This window comes from Bombyx mandarina, chromosome 21 (genome assembly GCF_030267445.1).
Source record: "Bombyx mandarina strain Sakado chromosome 21, ASM3026744v2".
Taxonomy (NCBI): Eukaryota; Metazoa; Arthropoda; class Insecta; order Lepidoptera; family Bombycidae; genus Bombyx; species Bombyx mandarina.
This window is the reverse complement of record NC_143227.1, coordinates 3430979-3455368: the sequence shown is the minus strand read 5'-3', so window position 1 is coordinate 3455368 and position 24390 is coordinate 3430979. Positions and strand designations below refer to the sequence as shown.

At 39.3% G+C, this 24390-nt stretch overlaps 1 protein-coding gene and 2 long non-coding RNA genes across 6 annotated transcripts in view; 1 reads left to right on the top strand and 2 right to left on the bottom strand.

Moving 5' to 3' along the window:
- Positions 1-3212: 3212 nt before the first annotated feature.
- On the top strand, positions 3213-8950 carry LOC114244250 (uncharacterized). Its single transcript, XM_028176009.2, has 3 exons — positions 3213-3714; positions 5560-6120; positions 8530-8950. The coding sequence occupies exons 1-3, from the start codon at positions 3265-3267 to the stop codon at positions 8635-8637; spliced, it is 1119 nt and encodes a 372-aa protein (XP_028031810.2). The 5' UTR covers positions 3213-3264; the 3' UTR covers positions 8638-8950.
- On the bottom strand, positions 4339-8602 carry LOC149500435 (uncharacterized). The gene is made up of 3 exons (XR_016324929.1): positions 8511-8602; positions 6160-6254; positions 4339-4418 (listed from the first exon to the last, which is right to left on the bottom strand). It is a non-coding gene; the product is annotated as an uncharacterized LOC149500435 (long non-coding RNA).
- A 1695-nt stretch (positions 8951-10645) lies between the features above and the next one.
- The window catches only part of LOC149500433 (uncharacterized), a 53037-nt gene continuing 39292 nt past the window's right edge, over positions 10646-24390 (bottom strand). The window contains exons 2-5 of one of the 4 annotated variants that reach the window (XR_016324927.1): positions 20240-20409; positions 18585-18686; positions 11403-11560; positions 10646-10847 (exon numbers count right to left, since the gene is read on the bottom strand). This is a non-coding gene — a long non-coding RNA (uncharacterized LOC149500433). Of the gene's footprint in view, positions 10848-11402; positions 11561-18578; positions 18687-20239; positions 20547-24390 lie in introns of those variants that run through there. The other 3 variants (XR_016324926.1, XR_016324928.1, XR_016324925.1) reach the window with 3 other exon arrangements.

The following is a 24390-nucleotide window of genomic DNA, read 5'->3' as shown; positions in this document are numbered from 1 at the left end:
GTTGTAATAGTAATAATAAAACGAAGTCCAGGACATTATTTGAAGGGACACATCACTGCCCAACACTATCTCGTCGATTGTGCCGAAGCAACGTTCCACAAAACACATAGGCATTTCCACGGAGTACGGCATTATTCATGAGGCTATTTATTCGTATTGCTCACTTACTCGTTCTGGATTTAGTGGTTTTTGAGCTCGAGCTATCAGGTAACGATGTGAGATTTGATCACAGAGTAACATGACTTGCACATATTGTCGAATGAACCTTATTTCCTGACTAGTTTTTGTCAACTCAGTATATTTTGATAGTTTTCCTTAAAGGCATACCTAACTCCTTAATGCACCACTATTCGCATTTGAATGACTGCTGCGCTAATATCAATCTATCACTGCAATCATTATCAAAATTAACTTTTTTTTTTATTGCTTAGATGAGTGGACGAGCTCACAGCCCACCTGGTGTTAAGTGGTTACTGGAGCCCATAGACATCTACAACGTAAATGCGCCACCCACCTTGAGATATAAGTTCTACGGTCTACATTATAGTTACAACGGCTGTCCCACCCTTCAAGCCGAAACGCATTACTGCTTCACGGCAGAAATAGGCAGGGTGGTGGTACCTACCCGTGCGAACTCACAAGAGGTCCTACCACCAGTAATAAAAAACAAATACAAGTATACAAATATTATCACCGCAGCACACACAATAAGTCCGTATCCATGCTATGCCCTAAATACTACCTTAACTGCTAGAATCGCATACGTAAATAGCATTCCTTTAAGAATTATGCTATTTTAACATTTCCTGGTAACATATGCAAATGAGACGTGCTTTACGGTGCTGCTAAAGACAAAATATCGACTTACCTTCACCTTTTGAAGTGAGTTACTTGAACGATATATTTTAGAGGCATAATCAGATTGTTCTATTAACGGTTTCATAGCTTTACAATAAATCTAATCATTAGACTAAAGACTATTTAAGAGGGCTATACTCTTAGTTACATTGCTTGATTCAATAAAAAAATTAGGAGATTTGATGGAGATATAACGGCCGTCTGGTGTAGTGGTAAGTGACATGGTCACTACACAAGGGGGTCGCGGGTTCGACTCCCACAACGGGAAGATTTTAGGTATGATAGTTAGAGGTATGATAAATAAAAATGTCTTTTCAAGAGCTATGGATGTATATTAAATATTAAATATATGTATGTGTATAATAAAAATCATAATTTTATTTCCGTTATCTGGTACCTGTAACACACGTTCTTTAAGAACTTAGCACGGGAACAGTTAAAGTGACGTGATTGTTAGTAAAAAAAAAAGTTATATTTAAAACCTAAAGAATAACTAACTGCTCAAGTGTTAATGTTTGGTCACCGCGCACTACAGACGTAAGATCAGCAATCTGATGAAAGTCAGAGAATTTTACTGGATCCAGGCAGGTCAGGAGCAGTCATTGTGACGACTCTTGGAATAGAAGTAATTTTATTTCTTTAGACTTTTTTTTATTGCTTAGATGGGTGGACGAGCTTACAGCCCACCTGGTGCTAAGTGGCTACTGGAGCCCATAGACATCCACAATGTAAATGCGCCACCCACCCCGAGATACAAGTTCTAAGATCTCAAATATAGTTACAACGGCTGCCCCACCCTTCAAACCGAAACGCATTACTGCTTCACGGCAGTAATAGGCAGGATAGTGATACCTACCCGCGCGGATTCTCAAGAGGTCCTACCACCAGTAACAGTAACTTCATAGTTGTTCGTTAATTGAATTTGGAAAAATGGAATACGTTGTATCAAAGTAAGTAATATTTACGTTGCATTTTCCATAACCACTTGAAACAGGAGCACAGGTGGATCTACCTATCTGAATCTACTTTTTTTAAAGACAATTGCAGTCTAAAAAGATCTTTAATGACATTGTGGAATGAATAGTCTTAACATATAAACCTGTGAATGTGAAACGCGTCAGGCGTCAGGAAGTGGGCGTTGGTAGTGGCTATGATGAAGCGGCGCCGACACCTTCCGGGGCAGACCTGTGATACTAAGTTTGTCGTACTACATTCTATCTGTGAGGTGTAATTTACCAACAGTAGGTTAAATTCGCAATTCTTTAATATAAAGTTATATATCCAAGGGTCATTTATCTGGATTTTATATTATTGTTGATTTTAAGGTTTGAGATGGACGTCTTCATTGGTTCGCTGTAACATTTACTTTTCAGAAAGAAATACCAGACCCGCGTCAGGCACTCACTAATAAACAATAATTCATATGTATTGATGTTGAAATTAAATTAAAAAGTTTTGCTTACAAATTAATAACTGGAAAAGAAAACACCTCGTATTAAATTACTAATCCGAATTTTCTATACTAATATTATAAAGAGGAAAGATTTGTTTGTTTGTTTGTTTGTTTGTTTCGAATAGGCTCCGAAACTACTGGACCGATTTGAAAAATTATTTTTCCATTAGAAGCCGACATTGTCCCTGATGAACATAGGCTACTTTTTTTAAAAAATGTTTAATTATTTTTTTTTGTTTCATGTGTGTTTTAATGTTTCCGAAGCGAAGCGAGGGCGGGTCGCTAGTAATTAATAAAGCAATGGATGATTATTCCATCTCCTCATAAATTTACGCAGACATTGATAGCAATTAGACAAAGATCAAAACCGAATGGTTTTCATGATATTTTTAAACTTTGATGCGTAAAAAACTCATCTTAGTTCCAGACGTGATGTCAGAATTTTAATTCTGTTAAAAATAACACCACCAAAATCCCATAACATCACTTTATACTGAGCTTGGTGGTAGGACCTCTTGTGAGTCCGCGCGAGTAGGTACCACCGCCTTGCCTATTTCTGCCGTGAAGCAGTAATGCGTTTCGGTTTGAAGGGTGGGGCAGCCGTTGTAACTATACTGAGATCTTAGAACTTATATCTCAAGGTGGGTGGCGCATTTACGTTGTAGATGTCCATGGGCTCCAGCAACCACTTAACACCATGTGGGCTGTGAGCTCGTCCACCCATATAAGCAATAAAAAAAAAAAAAAGCTACACGTTTTTATCCACATCTGATATTTGAGTGAAAAATCTTTACCGAGTATCTAAAAAAATGCCATTAACGTTTAAATGAACATAATTACTAACAATTTTATCGCAACAGCTTCGATAAATTCATCCAATCTTATCCTTGATAATGACAACTGAGTAATTATAGCATTCAGAAGTTAGAGTTCCAACAAGACATACGGGTACGATGACGCGTTTTCTTAGTTTTATGGTATTAATAACGTGGGCCACAACGGCCAGGAGTGAATGCATACAATTTACATTCGAAAGTGGTATCGGCTTATACGGAAATGATAGTGCTATGTGTAGTCCATTCCCGATTTGGAATTTGGGGGCGTATTCCTCTATAGAAGTGGAAACGCCTCATGTCAAAAGCACCCATTTCGTGGAGCCTAACGATAGGACCAGCTGTTTCACATCGCCCAAAATACAAATGGAAAATGGTGGACGTTTAGAAATTAATGTCTTTGTGGATTCAGTAGTTGGACGGGACATAAGTTTGTCGGTCGTGGTCTCCGAAAATGTCCCAAATGGTGTAGATTCAATTGTTGCTGTTTCAAATCTGCCTCAATCAACCACTCCAGGCTGGCACGTCTTGAGTGCAAACATTGTAGGGAGTGTGGCTTTCGAAGGATACGTAAGTAGTTCTTGTTATAAAAGTTGCAAATAAATCTCTAAGCACCCACCCTGACAGATAACAAAATAGGCCTGTCAATTTAATAGGAATAAGTGAACCTTAATAGCAAATCATAGGTCTATACAAATAGATAATAGAAGAAGAAGAGAATAGAAGTGTCCGGGTCCTAATAGGTAAGATTTTTTTATAAATAGATAATGTGTAAGATTGATCAATGCTTGTGTGTCACTACTTCCACCACAATAAGTCATAAACCCAGGCTCCACACAATTTTGTTGGATAATCAGGTTCTGTCCCTATGATGATCGAGCGTTTGGGTGAAAAAGCAGTCTTGGGACTCGATTCCCTACATATTAACCCCACAATCCCAATAAGTAGAATTATAGTCAAATAATATCTCAAGGGTACATTAACAAGTAAAGGGTTATTGTGAGTCTACCTCACGATAAAAGTCTTAAGTCACAGCTATTGTCAAAATGTCATTTACGTTCTAACTGTTGGGTTCTGTTATGAAAAGATACAGCTGTGATCCATCGATGACTTTAACAATAAAGATATAATATGCTGTTTGCAGGCTAAAAATATAACAAAAAATCAAGGTTTTCATTATTTTTATTCTGGTTATCCTGATCAAGATGTTAGACCAAATTAATATTGTTTTTTCATCGGTTAGTCGTACTTCTTAAAGATCTTGAAAAATTCCCCTGAAAGATTGCATTAGATAAATTAATAGTTACTGATAGACAAATAATAATATGTACAAGTCAAAAAAATAAAATTCTGTTAGAAATGTTTTAGAAAAAAATAATTCAATTTATGGTAATTGGTTAATTCCATAGCTGAAAGTATACGTTTTTAATTAACATGAGGATATATTTTACGCCAATTTAGAGAAATTCAGAGTTGTTTAGTAAGGTGATGTTGCATTTAACACGAAATTTAAACAAATTATATGATTTCAACTAGTGTTTAATTTTGTATTGGTTTAGATCGTTCGCGTTTATACATATTCAGAAATTTAATAACACTAAAACATCAGCCAACCAGAAACATTAAGGAAAATTACAGTTTCTAATTGAATTAATAAAAATCTAGTAATTAATTCTTTAGCAGCAGTCGAAGTCAAAGATATATATTTATTTATCATTGTACGTTCTTGATATTGGTTTGTTTTGTTATATTTTATTACGAAATCTATTTTTTAATTACTTATAAATGGAATTTAGAAAAAGATTAGCGCTAATACGTTACTTTACATAGAAAGTTGTGATATGAAAATCAATTAATATGTTTACTTTAATTACTGGTAATTACTAATCAATACATTGTCTACTAGATCGATCAATTTTATAACAAGCTCCGCTTCCCGTGTACAGGAAAATAAAATTGAACTTTAAATGGTTGTAGGAAGAAATAAAATTTAATTCGGAACTTCTAGGCTGCTGTTCTAATAGTGTTTTATTTTTGGCACAACTGTTTTCTTCTTTTTCCTATCCAATGGCCCATCGAAATCAGTATAAATCTTTTCAGTTTTATTATCACGTTTATACTTCGTTCAAATGCTTAGAGAAATAATGCATTTAGGTTGGAAAATATTATCAGATAAGGACGATATCAATGTTTAGCTGCATTACACTACAATATACAGTATTTCAATTGAAACTTCCTCAAATCAAAATACATTTACGATTTTAAATTCGTTTGAAAGTATATTTTTATGTGTCTCTGATATCAACAATACTGTAGCTGCAAAATATAATCGATTAAAGTTATCAGTACAAGCAATTTTGATTGTACACAAATCGATGACTGTCGAAGTGAATAACTTTATAAAATATTTTTCAGGTTAACTTCATCGGTCACAGATCAACGGGGTCCCATATTTTGATCGATGCCATCCGTTACATCCCTCCACATGTTGATGTAAAAGACTGTGTTTTGTATGAAGACGACGAGACAACCCCACAGCCAGAAGTGACGACACCTGAAGCAGATGACGTTGAAGAATGCATTACGTTTAACTTCGAAGAAAACACGGAGAAACTCTTCGATGATAACAATTATTTGTGCGACGGCTTCGTTCCTTGGAATATTGGGAACTATACGAACATCGGAATAGAGAGTCAGAACGCGGAAAGTGAAAAATTCTTGATTCCAAATCAGCAGTCCAGTTGCACGGCTTCTTTCGCGTTCCCAATGACCCCCGGTGGCGTAATAGAAGCCAATGTATATGTAGATCACACGTCCAATTTAGATCATATTATAATTTTGGTCAAGAACCTAGTTTCCAACGGAGTAGATACTGTTGCAGGATTCCAGATTTTTGAACCGTCTCGTGCTTCTTTCGTGACAGGGTGGAGCGTAATTCGCATTCCCATCGCTAACTTAATCCCTTTCAATGGATATGTAAGTATTAATAACAAGTAAGTTAGAAATAATATTTACCTTTACAATTTTTACGGTTATTTCTTCTATGATCTTTCTCCGTCTAATAATTTTACTAAAAACGATACCCATACAACTTGTTCCAACGATAACATCTAAAAGAATTATTTTTTCTTTTAGTTCCACAATTATTTATGCTATACCTTTTGGACAATCTACTATAATGTCAATCCATCTTACATAAAAACTTTATAATGTTAGCGATTTTGTTACGAATTCGACATTATAAATTACAATTACAATATCATCATTTCCACCAGCTACCTGCTGAAATATCTTTATTCCTGTGTTTAATAGAGCGTATCGAAAACTTATGACCTCACGCGAGCTTGTACCACCATTGTGACTATGTATGTCTGCGGCAAAGCCATTATGTGGCGTGTTCTTTAATACACCGGTAATACAGGCCACTGGTAATACTTTAACAAAAAGTATGCCATAGTCACGCAAAGAGCCACGGAACGGGCTATATTAGGCATTTCTCTACGGGATATAATGTGCAATACCGAAATCCGCAGAAGAACTGGTTTGACTGACATAGTCAAAGTGATTGCCATATATGCCGTCACACTGACAATCGGTAGGGACAAAAGTACTGGAGCGAAGACCTCGTACTGGACGTCGTCACCGGTCATCGTTCTCGTCGAACCCGTCGCTTGCGACAAAGGGCTCGACGAGTAAATTACCCCACAGACACAGCCCATTGAGTTTCTCGCCGGATCTTCTCAGTGGGTCGCGTTTCCGATCCGGTGGTAGATTCTGCGAAGCACGGCTCTTCCTGGGGTTTGTGTTAGCAACGTCGTCAGGTTTGAGCCGTGAGCTCACCTACTAGTTAAGGTTACGCTGAAATAGCCTCTCAAGGCTATCAGCTTAGATAGGAAAAAAAAGGACGTCGTAGCGTGGGCAGTCAGCCAACGAGGTGAACCGATGGCCTGGTCAAGCGGTTGGTAGGGACGGGATGAGAAAAGCAACAGACCGAACAGAATGGGGTGCATTCGAAGAGATCTACACTCAGCATTGGGTGGACAAGGGTTGAAGAAGAGAAGATGCCATAGACAGCCCAATTACGTTCAATAAAAAAACAAATCTATTTACATAATAAGTACTAAACATACAAATAATCTTCTGATAAATACATTAAACTTTTAGTGTCGTTTTACCGAGAAACGCCAATCTAATCTCATTTTTATAACTTCCTCAACAGACGACATAGATTCTGTTTATTATTAATGTACATACATTGTACTGAACGTTAACTATTTATCAAAACATGAGATATCGATCGATCTATGTTTTGAAATGTAAAAATAATTGTTTATGTTGTATGTATTTTAAACAAACTAGATGATGACCGGTTTTTTTTTGATAACGCCATCTTGTTGTGTCTTTAAAGCGGTTAGTTGGCCTCAATTAAGAAAAATAGTATTATTATTCGCCAATAGATGTCGGGAAGAGTTGATTATTGAAAACACGAATAAAACAAAATTTTCTGAAAATAAATCGTAGCTAGATCGATTTATCGCCCCCGAAATCCGCTGTATACTAAATTTTATGAAAATCGTCGGAGCCGTTTCCGAGATTCAGATTATATACATATATATTAGTATACAAGAATTGCTCGTTTAAAGGTATAAGATAAAAACGTTACGTGTAACTCGTCAAATGTACCTATGTAACATTTTAAGGAAATTCTACTACATAACCGTTTAGCTAATGAATTGATGGTTTAATTCTTCCATCTGCTTGCCTTACTTCTGAACGCTGTACGATCTTTTTTTTTTTTTTTATTGCTTAGATGGGTGGACGAGCTCACAGCCCACCTGATATTAAGTGGGTACTGAAGCCCATAGAGATCTACAACGGCTGCGCCACCCTTCAAACCGAAACGCATTACTGCTTCACGGCAGAAATAGGCAGGGCGGTGGTACCTACCTGCGCGGATTCACAAGAGGTCCTACCACCAGATCTGGTGACATCATCGTGGTAAAGGCGTGGATTTTTTTTCCTACCTAAGCTGGTAGTCTTGAGAGGCTTGCCAGCGTAACCGATTGAGTAGGCGAGCTCACGGGGCTCTAACCTGAGGACGATGCAAGCTAGCCCTAGCAAGAACAGTGATTCGCATAATCTACCACAGGATCGGAAACGCGACCCGCTGAGAAGATAACTATGGCTACCCTACCATGCCCGTCACTCTAGAGTGCATATTAGCGGCATAAATCTATTACTAATAATAACATAAATAAATGATAGCTTCAAGTTTACTATTCTGTTATTAAAATTAGTTTCACGTCTATGCTATCATTAATATTAGGGTTACTGTGTATGATTTTTTTTAATTGAACCTGTTTTACCTCACTCGTTCTTTCACAGTTGGTGTTCCTCGGAGCAGCGGCTGAAGGTTCGAAAGTTCTAGTTGATTCGTTCAGATACATTCCGCCCGGCACCCCTGCGGACCACGAATCATGCGCTATATACTGAAACACATACGAATTCAAGCCTTAACGCAACCGCTTCAATTAATTTCTAATTAAATTGTTATGAATAATCTTTAAAAAAAAGCAACAAAAAAAAAACGCATTTCAAAAATCTCCACTGCTATTTTATTTGTTACTTCAAAAACAAAAATGACAAATTTTTTATTTTTTATTTATTGAATTTATTTTTGTAGCCTGTTTCTTTTCAAAGGAAATTATTAAGACAAAAACAAGAACAAAAAACAGAATCGCAATAAAGCGTTCTCATTTATTTGTAAATTTATAGAAGTCAACTGATAAATGTGTATTAACGAAAATCGATTCTTTTATTTATATCCTTTTTACATACATAATATATTAGATTTTTTTATAATTTTGGGTGCTCCTATGGACGCTCGCCTAGCTGTTCGTCGATATTAATAATCAAGAGATTCTCATTAACCTATCAGTATGATAATGGAAGTGAAGGTGACCAGTAAAGGTAGACCAAGTTATGTACAGCCACTGAGCCGAACGTATATACATATATTATATCTATTGAGTGATGTGACAACGAAAAAAGTTTTCTTAAGATATGTTTATTGATTTGATGGGAAGACCTAACGGCTCACCTGGTGTTTAGTGTACAGAAACCTATCGAATTGCAGGTCCAGACATGGAACCACAATTCTATTGGGTAATGGCTGTCTCATCCCTCAAACCGAAATGTATGGCCGGGGCCGAACCTCCTACGAGGTTCCCGCCAAACTGTCTCTCTTTCGCACATGCAGCGCGGTAAGGTACTGGTAGCGGCCAAGGGACTATACTTGAGACCTTAGAACTTATATCTCAAGGTGGGTGGCGCATTTACGTTGTAGATGTCTATGGGCTCCAGTAAACACTTAACACCAGGTGGGCTGTGAGCTCGACCATCCATCTAAGCAAAAAAAAAAAGGGACCTTGCCATCTCAGATCGCAATGCATGTACCACCACTCTACCTATTTCTGTCGTGAAGCAGTAACGCATTACAATTTGAAGATTGTGGTAGCCGTTGTACTGTAAAGCTGAGTTTTAAAACTACTGTCTCAATATTGGTGGCATTTTAGTTTTGACGTCTGTGATGGCTCCGGTAACTGCTTAACACAAGAAGCGTGAGCTCGTCCGCCCCTATCAGCTATAAAAAAGATAAGAACCCAGGGTTGCTTTGTGGTTTAAATAAGTAGGATGGTGGCTCTCATGCCCTACAACTAGTACTGAGTACTAATTTTCAAATCTATAGACTAATTTGTCGGTTGAAAATTGTCTAGTAAAAGTACTCGTGAGCCCACGTGCTCAACCTAAAGAAATTTTAACTCTAGCCCTAGCAAGAGCAGTGCTTCGCAGAATCTACCACCGGGTTGGAATCGAGACGCACTGATAAATTCCGGTGAGCATTTCAGTGGACTGTGTCCGTAGGTTAGTTCAATCGCCAACGTTCTTCCTCGTAATCGACGAGTTCGAGGGTGGATCAATGGGATATTTTGATATCATCTCAACAAAAGTCTTCGTTCTTTCCTTAAACTCCTATCCTCCTATCGATAGCAACGCTATCTTTGTATAAGAACGTAAAAGAATCCATAAAGGACTCTTATAGGTGAAGAAGAAACAAATTAAAAACTTTAATCAAACGGAAACCTTCTAACAACTCCGATTCTTTGTTACATTGTATGGGTAGCGAATAAAAAAGCATGCAGTAAACATTCACAGTACAAACCATCCAAACGGTAAGTTACCACGAAAAATGTTGGCGATAACTTTCTATGGGCAGTCGACGATATTCGAAGTAACCGAAAGAGAAATTCAACTTTATGCACTTTACAATAGAGACGTAAATTCATTGGAAAGCTTAAAGTTTTCTACCTATGAATGGCTCGCGATATTGAACAATTTAGATGAACCGTGAACCGAGATAAAGGATGCACATTTAGTTTAAGCCCACGTTTATGGTACGGCTCGGCGGTTTATTAAATGCATGTTTCAAACTTACCACATTCCGAAAGAGACGAATAATAAGTACTGATGACTTTTTTTTATGTTAGACGTAATACCAGAGCTCAATTAGTAATAGATTAAGCGCATTTCTTAGCCCAACACAACGAGATTATTCTTCGTTCTTTTCCTTCACCAGATTCGTCTTGAGACCTATCTCGAGATGTCGGCCATTTTTACGGTCTCTATATAGCGGCTGTCCTACTCTGAAAACGAAAACGAGTAATTTATTGCATCACCGCAGAATTAGACGGAAAGACACCTTATCACTCGATGGACTATTTTTTTATTATTGCATTGATGGGTGGACGAGCTCACAGCCCACCTGATGTTAAGTGGTTACCGGAGCCCATAAGCATCGATAACGTAAATGCGCCACCCACCTTGAGATATAAGTTCTACGGTCTCAAGTATAGTTACAACGACTGCCCCGCCCTACAAACCGAAACGCATTATGGCTTCACGGCAGAAATAGGCAGGGTGGTGGTACCTACCCGTGCAGACTCACAAGAGGTCCTACCGCCAGTAATTACGCAAATTATAATTTTGCGAATTTGATTTTTATTACATGATGTTATTCCTTCACCGTGGGAGTCAATCGTAAATATTTGTTAAGTACGTATTTCATTAGAAAAATTAGTACCCGCCTGGGATTCGAAACACCAGTGCATCGCTCAACACGAATGCACCGGACGTCCTAGACCACGCCACGACGATGCTAGAAATGAATAGTAGACAAATAGCTACAGTAGGTATATTACCTGGAAGCATTGCGATCACACTGCATTTGCTGAGTTAATTAAGTCACGCATCATCCAGCGCTGGAATGAACTCTCCTAGCTATTCCCTGAGCTCTAACGCTTCGTTCTTCGAAGTAAGCTTAAAGAGAGCTTTCTGTGGTATGCACTTGGGTTTGTCTCTGGAAAAATAGCAAAAGATTTTGATTATGATACAACTAAATGTCGAATCTCAATGCGTCAACGTGTTATAACTAGAAATGTCGGACTTTCTGGCGGGAACGCAAGGAGTAAAGTTGTGCGATTTGTTTTATTTTGTCTCTTTAGTGTTTCTTCAGGTTTAAATGTGTAATAACGGTGGTTTATTAAATGTTTAGAATCTGTGAGAGTGTACAATTGTGGGAAAATGCAACAAAGCCGCCCGACGTAGATTTTCGGGATCCTCCAAAAAGTCCCCTGTAAAAGCCTCATTAAATGACCACCATTTTACTGAAATTATATTATATTTCATCACATATTATCTCATTTGTAAATAAAATTCGTTTTTAATTATTTATCTTATTCGTAGTACCTCGATCGATAAATAAAAGACCTAAACTTTTGTATAAAATAAATTTAAAAGAAACAAAAGGAATCCGTCCGACGTGGGGGGGGGGACATCAAAGGAAAAACAAAATTGTTAATTTTATTTAATTCCGAGCATTTTCATATTTTACAGACCAAAATTATCCAAATCGGTCCAGCCGTTCCCGAGTTTTAGCGAGACTAACGAACAGCAATTTATTTTTATATATATAGATAAACTGTAAATAATTAAAACGGCTAATTATAAAAATCTTATTACTTGACGCTGGCTAATTCACAAACCGTGCCGGAGCCAAAAAATAAAGAGAAGAACTAGAAATATCTAAACGTTTTATAAGGATTCAGAGCAACATTTTCAGGGACCACACACCAAGTTACGACATAAATTGTCTTAGAGACGACAGGTTATGGTTTAACAGCAGTTAACAGGCTTGTGCCGAACCCGGTATGAATTTACGACATCTTGTACTAAAATCCTTGGTCCATTGTTCGTAACATGCTCTCGTCTTGGCAGCTAAAGTGTGTGCAGTGTAGATCAGCTTCGTTATCGCTTGATTCTGGTTACAAAGTGACCGCTTACGAGGCCTTTATTGAATGTCTATTTGAATTATTTTAGAAGATGTTCGTTGTTTAATACTACAGTGTGTAAATTACAATATATGACGTCACTGGAAATAATTTGCTTTTTTTTTCTACCTGAGCTGATGGTCTACAGATATCATGTCAGCGTCACCGAGCTAGTAGGTGAGCTCACGGGGCTCAAATCCGATGACGTTGCCAACACGAACCCTAGCAAGAGCCGTGCTTCGTAGAATCTACCACCGGATCGGAAACGCGACCCACAGAGAATATCCGGCGAGAAACTCAGTGGGCTGTGTCTATAGGTTAATTTGCTCGCCGAGCCCTTTGTCGCTAGCGACGATGACCCCAAGCACCGGTCATCTTTCTCGTCGAACCCGTCGCAGCGGCCTCTTGACTAAGATCAAAGTGTAGTATCTGTTCTGTTTGCCTTAATAATTTGCGAGAAAGATAGCGATATACTGCCTCGGTGGTGCAGTAGTTAGCGGCCCTGACTAGTGCGCCGAGGGTCGTGGGTTCGATTCCTGCATTAAGCAAACATTGTGTGATGAACAGGTTTGTTTACTCTTTGTCTGGGTGTTCATTATCTATATGTATGTATATATTTAAACATATATAAGTAATATATTAATCAGACTCTGGTACCCATAACACAGGGAAATTTTAATTGGAGCCGGATGACCGTGTTTGATTTGATTGATTTGTTATCAGCTATATTTTTTTTATTTTTTTTTTTGTTGCTTTGATGAGTGGACGGTCTCACAGCCCACCTGGTGTTAAGTGGCTACTGGAGCCCATAGACATCTACGACATAAATGCGCCACCCACCTTGAGATATAAGTTCTAAGATCTCAGTATAGTTATTTATAATCCTGTGAATATTTTATCACGTTTTAGTAACAAAATCATTTAGAAGGTTTTCATTTCCTACTACAAGTACCCCCCTGAGCTAATTGAAAGAAAATCATTGAAATTCTTAAACAACACCAAATCTGTCTTTTTCTCTGGTAATATCTACATTTTTTGATCATTCCTACAACCTTTGTTTTGCATCTCTTTCAAAGTGTAATACGAAAAGCGAATTTTGACAGATGTCAACGTCACGCAAAAACAAAAAAAATCACAAAATTATCAGATTTTCATACAATCTCGAGCTTTATAAGCTTTCAGAAATTGAAAACGTCACATTTTATCTTAGAAAAGTGGGAGTGCTATGAAAGACAATAAGAACAGCACAGTTTGACGTCAGTCATTTAGATAAGAAAGACAATGGTCTTATCTCGTTGCGTCTTACACAAAAAAACTTTGCGAATTCATTTCGATTTATCTACCCGAAAATCAATACTTCAGTTTAACTACTTTGAATAAAATCAACACAATAAATATTATTTTGTTTACGGAATACAAGTACCGCGTGATTTTGTCTACACTAACTCTATAATTCTAAAATAATTAAAACCTATTTCTTCGGGGATATTTGATTAGTTCAGTTATCTTATAAAAGGAGTGCCATCAAACACATTCTCAAAGTGCATTACTTAAGCTGAAATAATGTTAACTGCTTAATGATTTTTAACTCAATATTCCACAAGAATTAGGATAGTGATAACACCGAAATAACAGAGAATGTGTTACAGTACCAGGCAATAAATATTGCACATCGATATTTAGAAAGAGACAGTCGTCTAATTTTGTTTTTGTTGTATAGCGTTACATGTGTGCGACGAAACACTAACGATACGGTATCTATGGAGACTAAATGTCAATTAGGTAATGTGCGCCAGATATAACGCTCTACGAAGCAAAAATTAACCGTCTCTTTCCCAAGGGCGATGTGCAATATTTATCGCCGGGTACTGTACACAAATACGAGGTTTTTGATTGAAAACTCCGTAATCTTTGCGGCTGCGAAGATCTTTCGTGAAATCGTAAAAGACGAATACGTAAAATGAACTAGGAGTTCGTGATGCATCATAATTCAGAGCTGATTCTCGTCGGAATTGTCGAATTAAAGAGTATGACGTGCAACTTAACCCATAGATACAGCCCAATGGGTTTCCCGCCGAATCTTCTCAGTCGGTTGCGATTCGAATCTGGTGATAGATTCAGCGATTACTCTTACTAGGGCCAGTGTTTTTATTTATTTATTGCTTAAATGGGTGGACGAGCTCACAGCCCACCTGATGTTAAGTGGTTTCTGGAGCCCATAGACATCTACGACGTAAATGCCGCCACCCACCTGAGTTGTAAAGTCTCAGTTTTAACAGTACAACGGCTGCCCTGCCCTTCAAACCGAAACGCATTACTGCTTCACGACAGAAATAGGCAAGGCGGTGGTACCTACCCGTGCGGACTCACAAGCGGTCCTACCACCAGTAAAATTTCAGTGTTAGCAAATTCGCTAAGGTCGTACTCATGAGCCCACGTACCAATCCGAGAGTTGCTGAAATAGCCCCTTGGGTTACCAGAGATCAGATAGGCAAAAAAACAGAGCGGTCAATTGAACGAATTCGTAAATGTATCATCATTGATAAAGCCACTTTTCCTTTATGATTGCGAAAATTCAAAGAATCTCTTCGATACCACGTAAAGCAGTGCATATTGTTTTTATAAGGAAAGTTTAGTGATAACAAGTCACACAAAGATACAAGAGAATACAGTTATTATTATTTTCAATATCATTTATGTTGTAAAACACATTACTAAGTTGATTGACTTTCTAGATTGTCCTGTTTGTCCGTGTAAATACACTGTGGCGGGTAGCCATCATACAACGCAAGATATTTGACAGATGCCTGAATCTCGCTTACGACATTTTCAAGATAAAGCGCATATATACAAGTTCCGAACAACACACATTCGGATGGAAAGCAGTCGACGTTGCCCCAAACACGTCATTTCGGATCCTCCCGATCCACTAACAGTGCTTTTAGGTACCTCAAGCACCGGTCATCGTTCTCGTGGAACCAGTCGCTTGCGACGAAGAAAGGCTCGACGAGTAAATTAACCCACAGACACAGCCCACTGAGTTTCTCGCCGGATCTTCTCAGTGGGTCGCGTTTCCGATTCGGTGGTAGATTCTGCGAAGCACGGCTCTTGCTAGGGTTCGTGTTAGCAACGTCATCAGGCTTGAGCCCCGTGAGCTCACCTACTAGTTAAGGCGACGCTGATATAGCCTCTCAAGGCTATCAGCTTACGTAGGAAAAAAAAAAAAAAACATTCGGACCGTCGGTCTACCGAGCAAATATCACCTGCTCGGTGGAAGATCTTCCCTCCGTCGTTAAGCTTCCCCAAAACACTAAATGTAAACACAAACAGCTTGACTTCAAATAAATTCGTTTTGTAGAACGAAATTATATAATTACTAGTGTTCATCTCGAAGGCTGAAATTCTATTTGATATAAGCGACATTTTTGCAACTTTACAAGAGAGCAATGTAAAGATTAAACTTTTAAAATAAAATCATAAAAAAAAAACTTCTTCGGCTATTTGAATTCGGTAAACTTAATTGAAGGCAGCGGCTTGGATCTGCCCCTGGCATTGCTGAAGTCCATGGGCGACGGTAACCACTCACCATCAAGTGGGCCGTATGCTCGTCTGCCTACAAGGAGAATGAAAAAAAAAAATATATAGTTAAATTTAAAAAATCAAATAAAACGTATATTTTAATTACAAAGATAAATGTTGTATATTAAGCGTAAGGTCGCTTTAACCAAATGGTCTTTGACCCCTCGATATATATATATTTATCACGTATTCCACATATAGACTAAATTCCGCATTTAATGTTCTCCGGCTCCTAAGAATATTGGTGTTTCGTCTAATACTTAAAATACGTCGACCACTCTATCGAGAGCCAAACGATTGAGATGAAGATACTCCAAGGGGTTTCTTTTGTGTCGGATACCGGAAACGATACAAGAACAACTAGATTTAGTGCGGTTGGTGCGAGTTTTTCAACTTCTCGATCGCGTGAAAGTAAACTCATATTTGTATGGAGTTGGAAGAGCTTCCCTTCGTTTGCAGCTAGGGGCGCTGTAACTCCATACAAATGTGAGTTAACTTTCACGCAATCGTCATACCCGATCCTGTAGACCGAATGGTAAACAGTCGACGTCGCCCAAAACACGTCATTACGGATCCTCACGATCCATTAACGGTGCTTCTATGTACCACAAGCACCGGTCACCGTCCTCGTCGAACCCGTCACACTGAGTTTCTCGCCGGATCTTTTGAGTGGGTCGCGTTTCCGATCCGGTTTTAGATTCTGCGAAGCACGGCTCTTGCTAGGGTCAGTGTTAGCATCACTCCGGTTGAGCCCCGTGAGCTCACCTACTAGCTAAGGTTATGCTGAAATAGCCTCTCAAGGCTATCAGCTTAGGTAGGAGGTACCGGCCAATGATACCATACTGTAACAACTGAGACCTTAGAACTCTTGTCTCAAGGTGGGTGGTGGCATTTACGTTGTAGATGCCTATGGGCTCCGGTAACTACCTAGCACCAGGTGAGCCGCGAGACCGTCCACCCACCTAAGCAAAAAAAAAAAAAAATTTAATAGTAAATTTTTACCCGGTTCGCAAACTCGAACCTTTACTAACCTGGTTATGATAAGAATTTGGAAGATAATTCATTACGGTTATGCAGGAATAGGCTTAAAATCAAACTGAAACGTATGGTGGTGGTGCGTACGTACATACGCACGTTGATGGATATGGTATGCGTCTTGATAATCGCCTTATTGTGGCCGCCGCTGACTACTCCCCGAATCCTGATCATGCAGGAGTCAGTCACCGTCGACGCCCTAGACACGTCCTTACGGATCCATCAGATCCAATAACCTTTGCATTAGACGCCTTCAGCTCTAACACTAGGAGCAGGCTTAGGGACCCCGGTAGCCGTACTCATCGAACTCGACAAAGAGTTCGCCGTGTAACCTAACCCATGAATCAGCTCGCTGAGTTTCTCGCCGGATCTTCTCGGCGGGTCGCGATTCCGATTAGGTAGTAGATTCATTCGCGAAGCAGCTACTCTTGAGCTGTTAGGTCTCCTTCGGAGGCGCTCGAGTAGCCGTTAGCAAATCCCACCCCTCCTGGCTGAGCCTTTGCGAGCCCACCTGTCCTGGTGAAACTGGAAAGGCCTCCGGGCCACCAGTAATCCTTCAATCATAAAAAAAGGATATGGTATAGATCATATTATGGTAGCAAGTCGTAAACCACCTATCTACGCAATAAAACATAAAATTAAAAAATATCTCGACATCGCTTGTAAAATACTCTTTCTACATCGGAGTTTGGAACTATGAGTAATCTTAACACAAAATATTATCAACCGATATAAATAAAGGAAACTCCTTGAAATGACTGATTTGTTGCGATTAATTTACGTTTTAATAAATTAAATTTCAGAATTCAGTTTTGAAGGTCTAAAGAACAAGATGCCTCGTGTAGTCTTTTTTTTTGTTGCTTAGATGGGTGGACGATTTCACAGCCCACCTTGTGTTAAGTGGTTACTGGAGCCCATAGACATCTACAATGTAAATGTGCCACCCACCCTGAGATATAAGTTCTAAGATCTCAGTATAGTTACAACGGCTACCCCACCCTTCAAACCGAAATGCATTACTGCCTCACGGTAGAAATAGGCAGGGTGGTGGTACGTACCCGTGCGGACTTACAAGAGGTCCTACCACCAATAAATTTGAGTTAAGCAACGATGTCATAATCGAAATCTCGTGTTTAATTACATAAAGAAGTATTAACCAATTAAACCTCTTTTACACCCTCCGATTTTTTGCTACACACAACACAAAAGAAAATCGTAGCCTTGGACCGTTGAATTCGGAATGAGATTATAAAAATTATGAGCAATATAGTATTTTCATCGGTTTTAGCATTTATTATTATTATTATTATTAATACTTTATTTAATTTTTTTTTTTTTTTTAAATCATAACATTTTGTTAGTAGTAATTACTTATAACCTATGTTAGTAACTTAACAAATCTAACACATAACTATCATTATATACATTTTATACCATTACATTTTTTTTTTCTCCTTCCAAGTGCCTACTGCAAAGGCTATTGATCAGCAGTCCCTCGATCTTGCTCGATGTTATTCTCAAAAGACTGTTGCCACTTTATGCCTGTGAAATTTAATGATTTGATAATGTAGACTTAAATAACTTTATTGATTTAATGTTAATAAATACGCTAGTAGAATGAATCGAAGGGAGTTATTATTATTCGAAATTTAATAGAACTAGTGATTCGCCGGTAGTCGAAATTCGACAATAATTAATTGAAATTATAAGTTTGTCCACTATCACGATTAAAAAATTAGGATGATGGTCAAAGACTACTTATACTTCTATAATCACAGATTTCGCCAAGACTACACTTTAGACAGATATTAATAAAGACAAACAATATTTAATCTATTTTCAATTTCACCACAGACTATAAGCAATAAGAAAAGTTTGACAATAAACAAATAGTATGCATGCGTGGTGTGTGTGTGTGTAAAACACATGGCAGTGTGTGTATGTAATGATTTTTTTTATCAATTTAATCTATTTTTAATGCATACTTCAAAAGAATATTAACATTCTGCACTCCTTCTCTACATTCCCTATAAGTGTGGAAAATTTCATAATCCTACGTCCGCGCAATTTTCGTAAAAAGGGATACAAAGTTTCTGCTTCAAGTATTAATATATAGATTGCACGTTCATATTAACTTTTAACAGTAAATTGTTTATAATAAAGGGAAATTAAACAGTTAACGGAGAATTACAGCTTTTTATTTAAAAAAAAAACTGTTTTCTCTCTGTACGAAAAGATCCTTTCGATTAGAATGCTGAACACAATCAAACATGCATTAATAATCCATAAGTGCTACAGGGAATTTCAGCGATTCTAAACGATACGATCTTTTCATAAAGAGAGTTTAAAAAAATATTAAAAAAGTTTTAAAAAGCCACCTGGTAGAGGGACTAATATTTGACTGTAGCGACACCTGGAGGGTAGGAAACCCAACTAAAGCCCAAAAAAAATGAGAATTGTGCATCTATCTTAAATATTAAGTGTACTAGCTGACCCGGCAGACTTCGTAGTGCCTCAATCGATAAATAAAAGACACATCAAGGGGACACATCAAAGGAAAAACAAAATTGTTTGTTTTTATATATAATTCCTTCCTTTCTTCCTTGTTTCCTTTCTTTTTTATATTTTCTCACCTTTTAAACCTTTTCTGGACTTCCACGAATAATTCAAGACCAAAATTAGCCAAATCGGTCCAGCCATTCTCGAGTTTTAGCGAGACTAACGAACAGCAATTCATTTTTATATAATAATACATAGATTCATCGTCCTAGAGTCATGGGCCTAATTAAACCTATTACAAACTTACTTTTACGGTTTATCTACTCGTTTTTTTTTTTTCAACATAATATCATTATATTTTCGACGCTTTGAATAACTTATAGTTTTCTTGGTCACGGACGACCATTTCCATTATCGTCGACATTGAACCGTAAAAATAATTATTTAACATATAGCTCTGAGGAATTATTCGCGATGATCCCCTCATCTCCTTTTTATCATCGCACCTCCCGCCATCGGAGCCGAGTCCATTCATATTGTCTGGAACCGCCGCGTTCATGTACAGTGCGTTTCCAAAGATATTTTTTGCCACTTACCATCCGGCTATGGAATGAGCTCCCCTCCATGGCTATGACATGTCCTTCTTCAAACGAGGCTTGCGGAGAGTACTTAATGGTAGGCAACGGCTTGGCTCTGCCCCTGGTATTACTGACGTCCATAAGCGACGCTGACCACTTACCATCAGGTGGGCCGTATGCACGTCTGCCTACAAAGGCCATAAAAAAATAAATATAGCAAACTATAGCTTCAACGTTTATGATTTAGATGTAACTTTGGTGTCTTATCGAATATGCCATAATAATATTATAGTCTACCGAATTCTTTAGTGATACTATTCAATTTTGATAGGAGAGGATTAAATTTAATGTTAGATGGTTTCAATAAAACGTGTCGCGATTTCTGAGAAATACGTTCGATAAAACTCAGCAGCCGCGTGACCGCAATTTATTAATCATTTTCCATTACGAGTGCCGTTTCCAGTCGATTGTTTTTGTTGTAAATACGTAATACATCATAAACTTTTATGGCGGTTTAAAATATTCCCAGAACAATAGGTTTATTAAAATACATCGCATTACTGTTATGATTGTACCTACCAACCTTGAGTTAATAAACTTTTATCATTAATAAATTAATCACGAATGTTTCTTTGTGTATTTGTCATCTATGTGCCAGCTAAGTGTATTCATCCGATTACGATGAAACTTGGTATTTGTCAAAACCTTCAAAGAGGAACAGCTTTGCAGCAAGTTAACACTCAACACACAATAGAACTAGACTTCGTTGACCTATCATTGCAATAAAAGAAGCATTTCATTGTATTCTAATGTAATTTGGGAGAGATCGTTCTGTGATAAGATTAAATCGAATAATGTTAATGACTTAATATGCCAAAATTCTGTATACTATCTTAGATCTACATGCATTCATGCACACCAAGCATTTTCATATTATTCGATATTATTATTTTATTCTTATTAAATTAATCCTATTAGTTGTAAGATTTGCGAGATAAAGAAAAAAATATTATAGCGCCATCTATTGGTGGCAATCAAAATCAAAACAACTAAACAAGATTATTTTAATTTAAATCAATAAAAACGTAATCGGAAAATCAAATTACTTTTCAACAAAATACTAGCGATAAGTTAACAATTGCATTTATTTATGTCGATAACTACAAGATGGCAGTATTCACAATAAAATTATTTTAGTTTTTATTCATTTAAATTGGTAATTTTCAGTGAACTAGTGGTCACCCGGTAGTCAAAATTCGACTATAATTAATTGAAATTATAAGTTTGTACACTATTATGATTCTTTTTTCAAAGACTATTATACTTCTTTAATCACATTTAAGAAGTCGTCGTGGCCTAAAGGATAAGATGTCCGGTGCATTCGTGTTGAAACCAGTGGCACCGGTTGCGCGTCCGACAATCTCGCTTTAGCGATCGACTTCTTTCAGTCGATCAACTTTGAGCGCGTTAACGCTTTGGGCGACGCCATTCGCGCTGCCTCCACTGCACAACACTTTATCGCCGTTGTGCAGGAATACACCGACGTATACGCGTCACTAAATACGTACATCCTCCCCTCACTCCGCCGGTAATCAATGGCGTATATAAGTAGAGTAAAGCCCCTATCCGTAACGATAGGATTTTTTAACGCTTACGGTCTCGCAAATCAACGTGTGTTAGTGCAGGAGACCCTACTTAAGCCCGCGCGCCGTGACCCTAAAATCGCGAATTATAACATGGTCAGGAATGACAGGCTCTCTGCTCGTGGTGGTGGTACCGTCATTTACTATAGAAGAGCCCTGCATTGCGTCCCGCTCGATCCTCCCGCGCTCGCTAATATCGAAGCATCAGTGTGCCGAATCTCACTGACGGGACAGGCGCCGATCGTTATCGCGTCCGTTTATCTTCCACCGGATAAGATCGTTCTAAGCAGTGATATCGAGGCGCTGCTCGGCATGGGGAGCTCTGTCATTCTGGCGGGCGACCTAAATTGTAAACACATCAGGTGGAACTCACACACCACAACCCCGAATGGCAGGCGGCTTGACGCGTTAGTCGATGATCTCGCCTTCGATATCGTCGCTCCGCTAACCCCGACACACTACCCGCTAAATATCGCGCATCGCCCGGATATACTCGACATAGCGTTATTAAAAAACGTAACTCTGCGCTTACACTCGATCGAAGTAGTTTCAGAGTTAGATTCAGACCACCGTCCCGTCGTTATGAAGCTCGGTCGCGCTCGCGATTCCGTTCCTGTTGCGAGGACTGTGGTGGATTGGCACACACTGGGCATCAACCTGGCTGAATCTGATCCACCATCGCTCCCGTTTAGCCCGGACTCTACCCCGTCTCCTCAGGATACCGCTGAAGCCATAGACATCTTAACGTCACACATCACCTCGACATTAGATAGGTCATCGAAACAAGTTGTAGCGGAGGACTTCCTTTACCGCTTAAAATTGTCCGACGATATTAGGGAACTCCTTAGAGCTAAGAACGCCTCGATACGTGCTTACGACAGGTATCCTACCGCGGAAAATCGCAGTCGAATGCGTGCCCTACAACGCGACGTAAAGTCTCGCATCGCCGAAGTCCGAGATGCCAGATGGTCTGATTTCTTAGAAGGACTCGCACCCTCCCAAAGGTCTTACTACCGCTTAGCTCGTACTCTCAAATCGGATACGGTAGTAACTATGCCCCCCCTCGTAGGCCCCTCAGGCCGACTCGCGGCGTTCGATGATGACGAAAAAGCAGAGCTGCTGGCCGATACATTGCAAACCCAGTGCACGCCTAGCACTCAATCCGTGGACCCTGTTCATGTAGAATTAGTAGACAGTGAGGTAGAACGCAGAGCCTCCTTGCCACTCTCGGATGCGTTACCACCCGTCACCCCGATGAAAGTTAAAGACTTGATCAAAGACCTACGTCCTCGCAAGGCTCCCGGTTCCGACGGTATATCCAACCGCGTTATTAAACTTCTACCCGTCCAACTCATCGTGATGTTGGCATCTATTTTCAATGCCGCTATGGCAAACTGTATCTTTCCCGCGGTGTGGAAAGAAGCGAACGTTATCGGCATACATAAACCCGGTAAACCAAAAAATCATCCGACGAGCTACCGCCCGATTAGCCTCCTCATGTCTCTAGGCAAACTGTATGAGCGTCTGCTCTACAAACGCCTCAGAGACTTCGTCTCATCCAAGGGTATTCTCATCGATGAACAATTCGGATTCCGTACAAATCACTCATGCGTTCAACAGGTGCACCGCCTCACGGAGCACATTCTTGTGGGGCTTAATCGACCAAAACCGTTATACACGGGAGCTCTCTTCTTCGACGTCGCAAAAGCGTTCGACAAAGTCTGGTATAACGGTTTGATTTTCAAACTATTCAACATGGGCGTGCCGGATAGTCTCGTGCTCATCATACGGGACTTCTTGTCGAACCGCTCTTTTCGATATCGAGTCGAGGGAACCCGCTCCTCCCCGCGACCCCTCACAGCTGGAGTCCCGCAAGGCTCTGTCCTCTCCCCTCTCCTATTTAGCTTATTCGTCAACGACATTCCCCGGTCGCCACCGACCCAGTTAGCTTTATTCGCCGACGACACGACTGTTTACTATTCCAGTAGAAACAAGTCCCTAATCGCGAAGAAGCTTCAGAGCGCAGCCCTAGCCCTAGGACAGTGGTTCCGAAAATGGCGCATAGACATCAACCCAGCGAAAAGTACTGCGGTGCTATTTCAGAGGGGAAGCTCCACACGGATTTCCTCCCGGATTAGGAGGAGGAATCTCACACCCCCGATTACTCTCTTTAGACAACCCATACCCTGGGCCAGGAAGGTCAAGTACCTGGGCGTTACCCTGGACGCATTGATGACATTCCGCCCGCATATAAAATCAGTCCGTGACCGTGCCGCGTTTATTCTCGGTAGACTCTACCCCATGATCTGTAAGCGGAGTAAAATGTCCCTTCGGAACAAGGTGACACTTTACAAAACTTGCATAAGGCCCGTCATGACTTACGCGAGTGTGGTGTTCGCTCACGCGGCCCGCACACACATAGACACCCTCCAATCTCTACAATCCCGCTTTTGCAGGTTAGCCGTCGGAGCTCCGTGGTTCGTGAGGAACGTTGACCTACACGACGACTTAGGCCTCGAATCTATC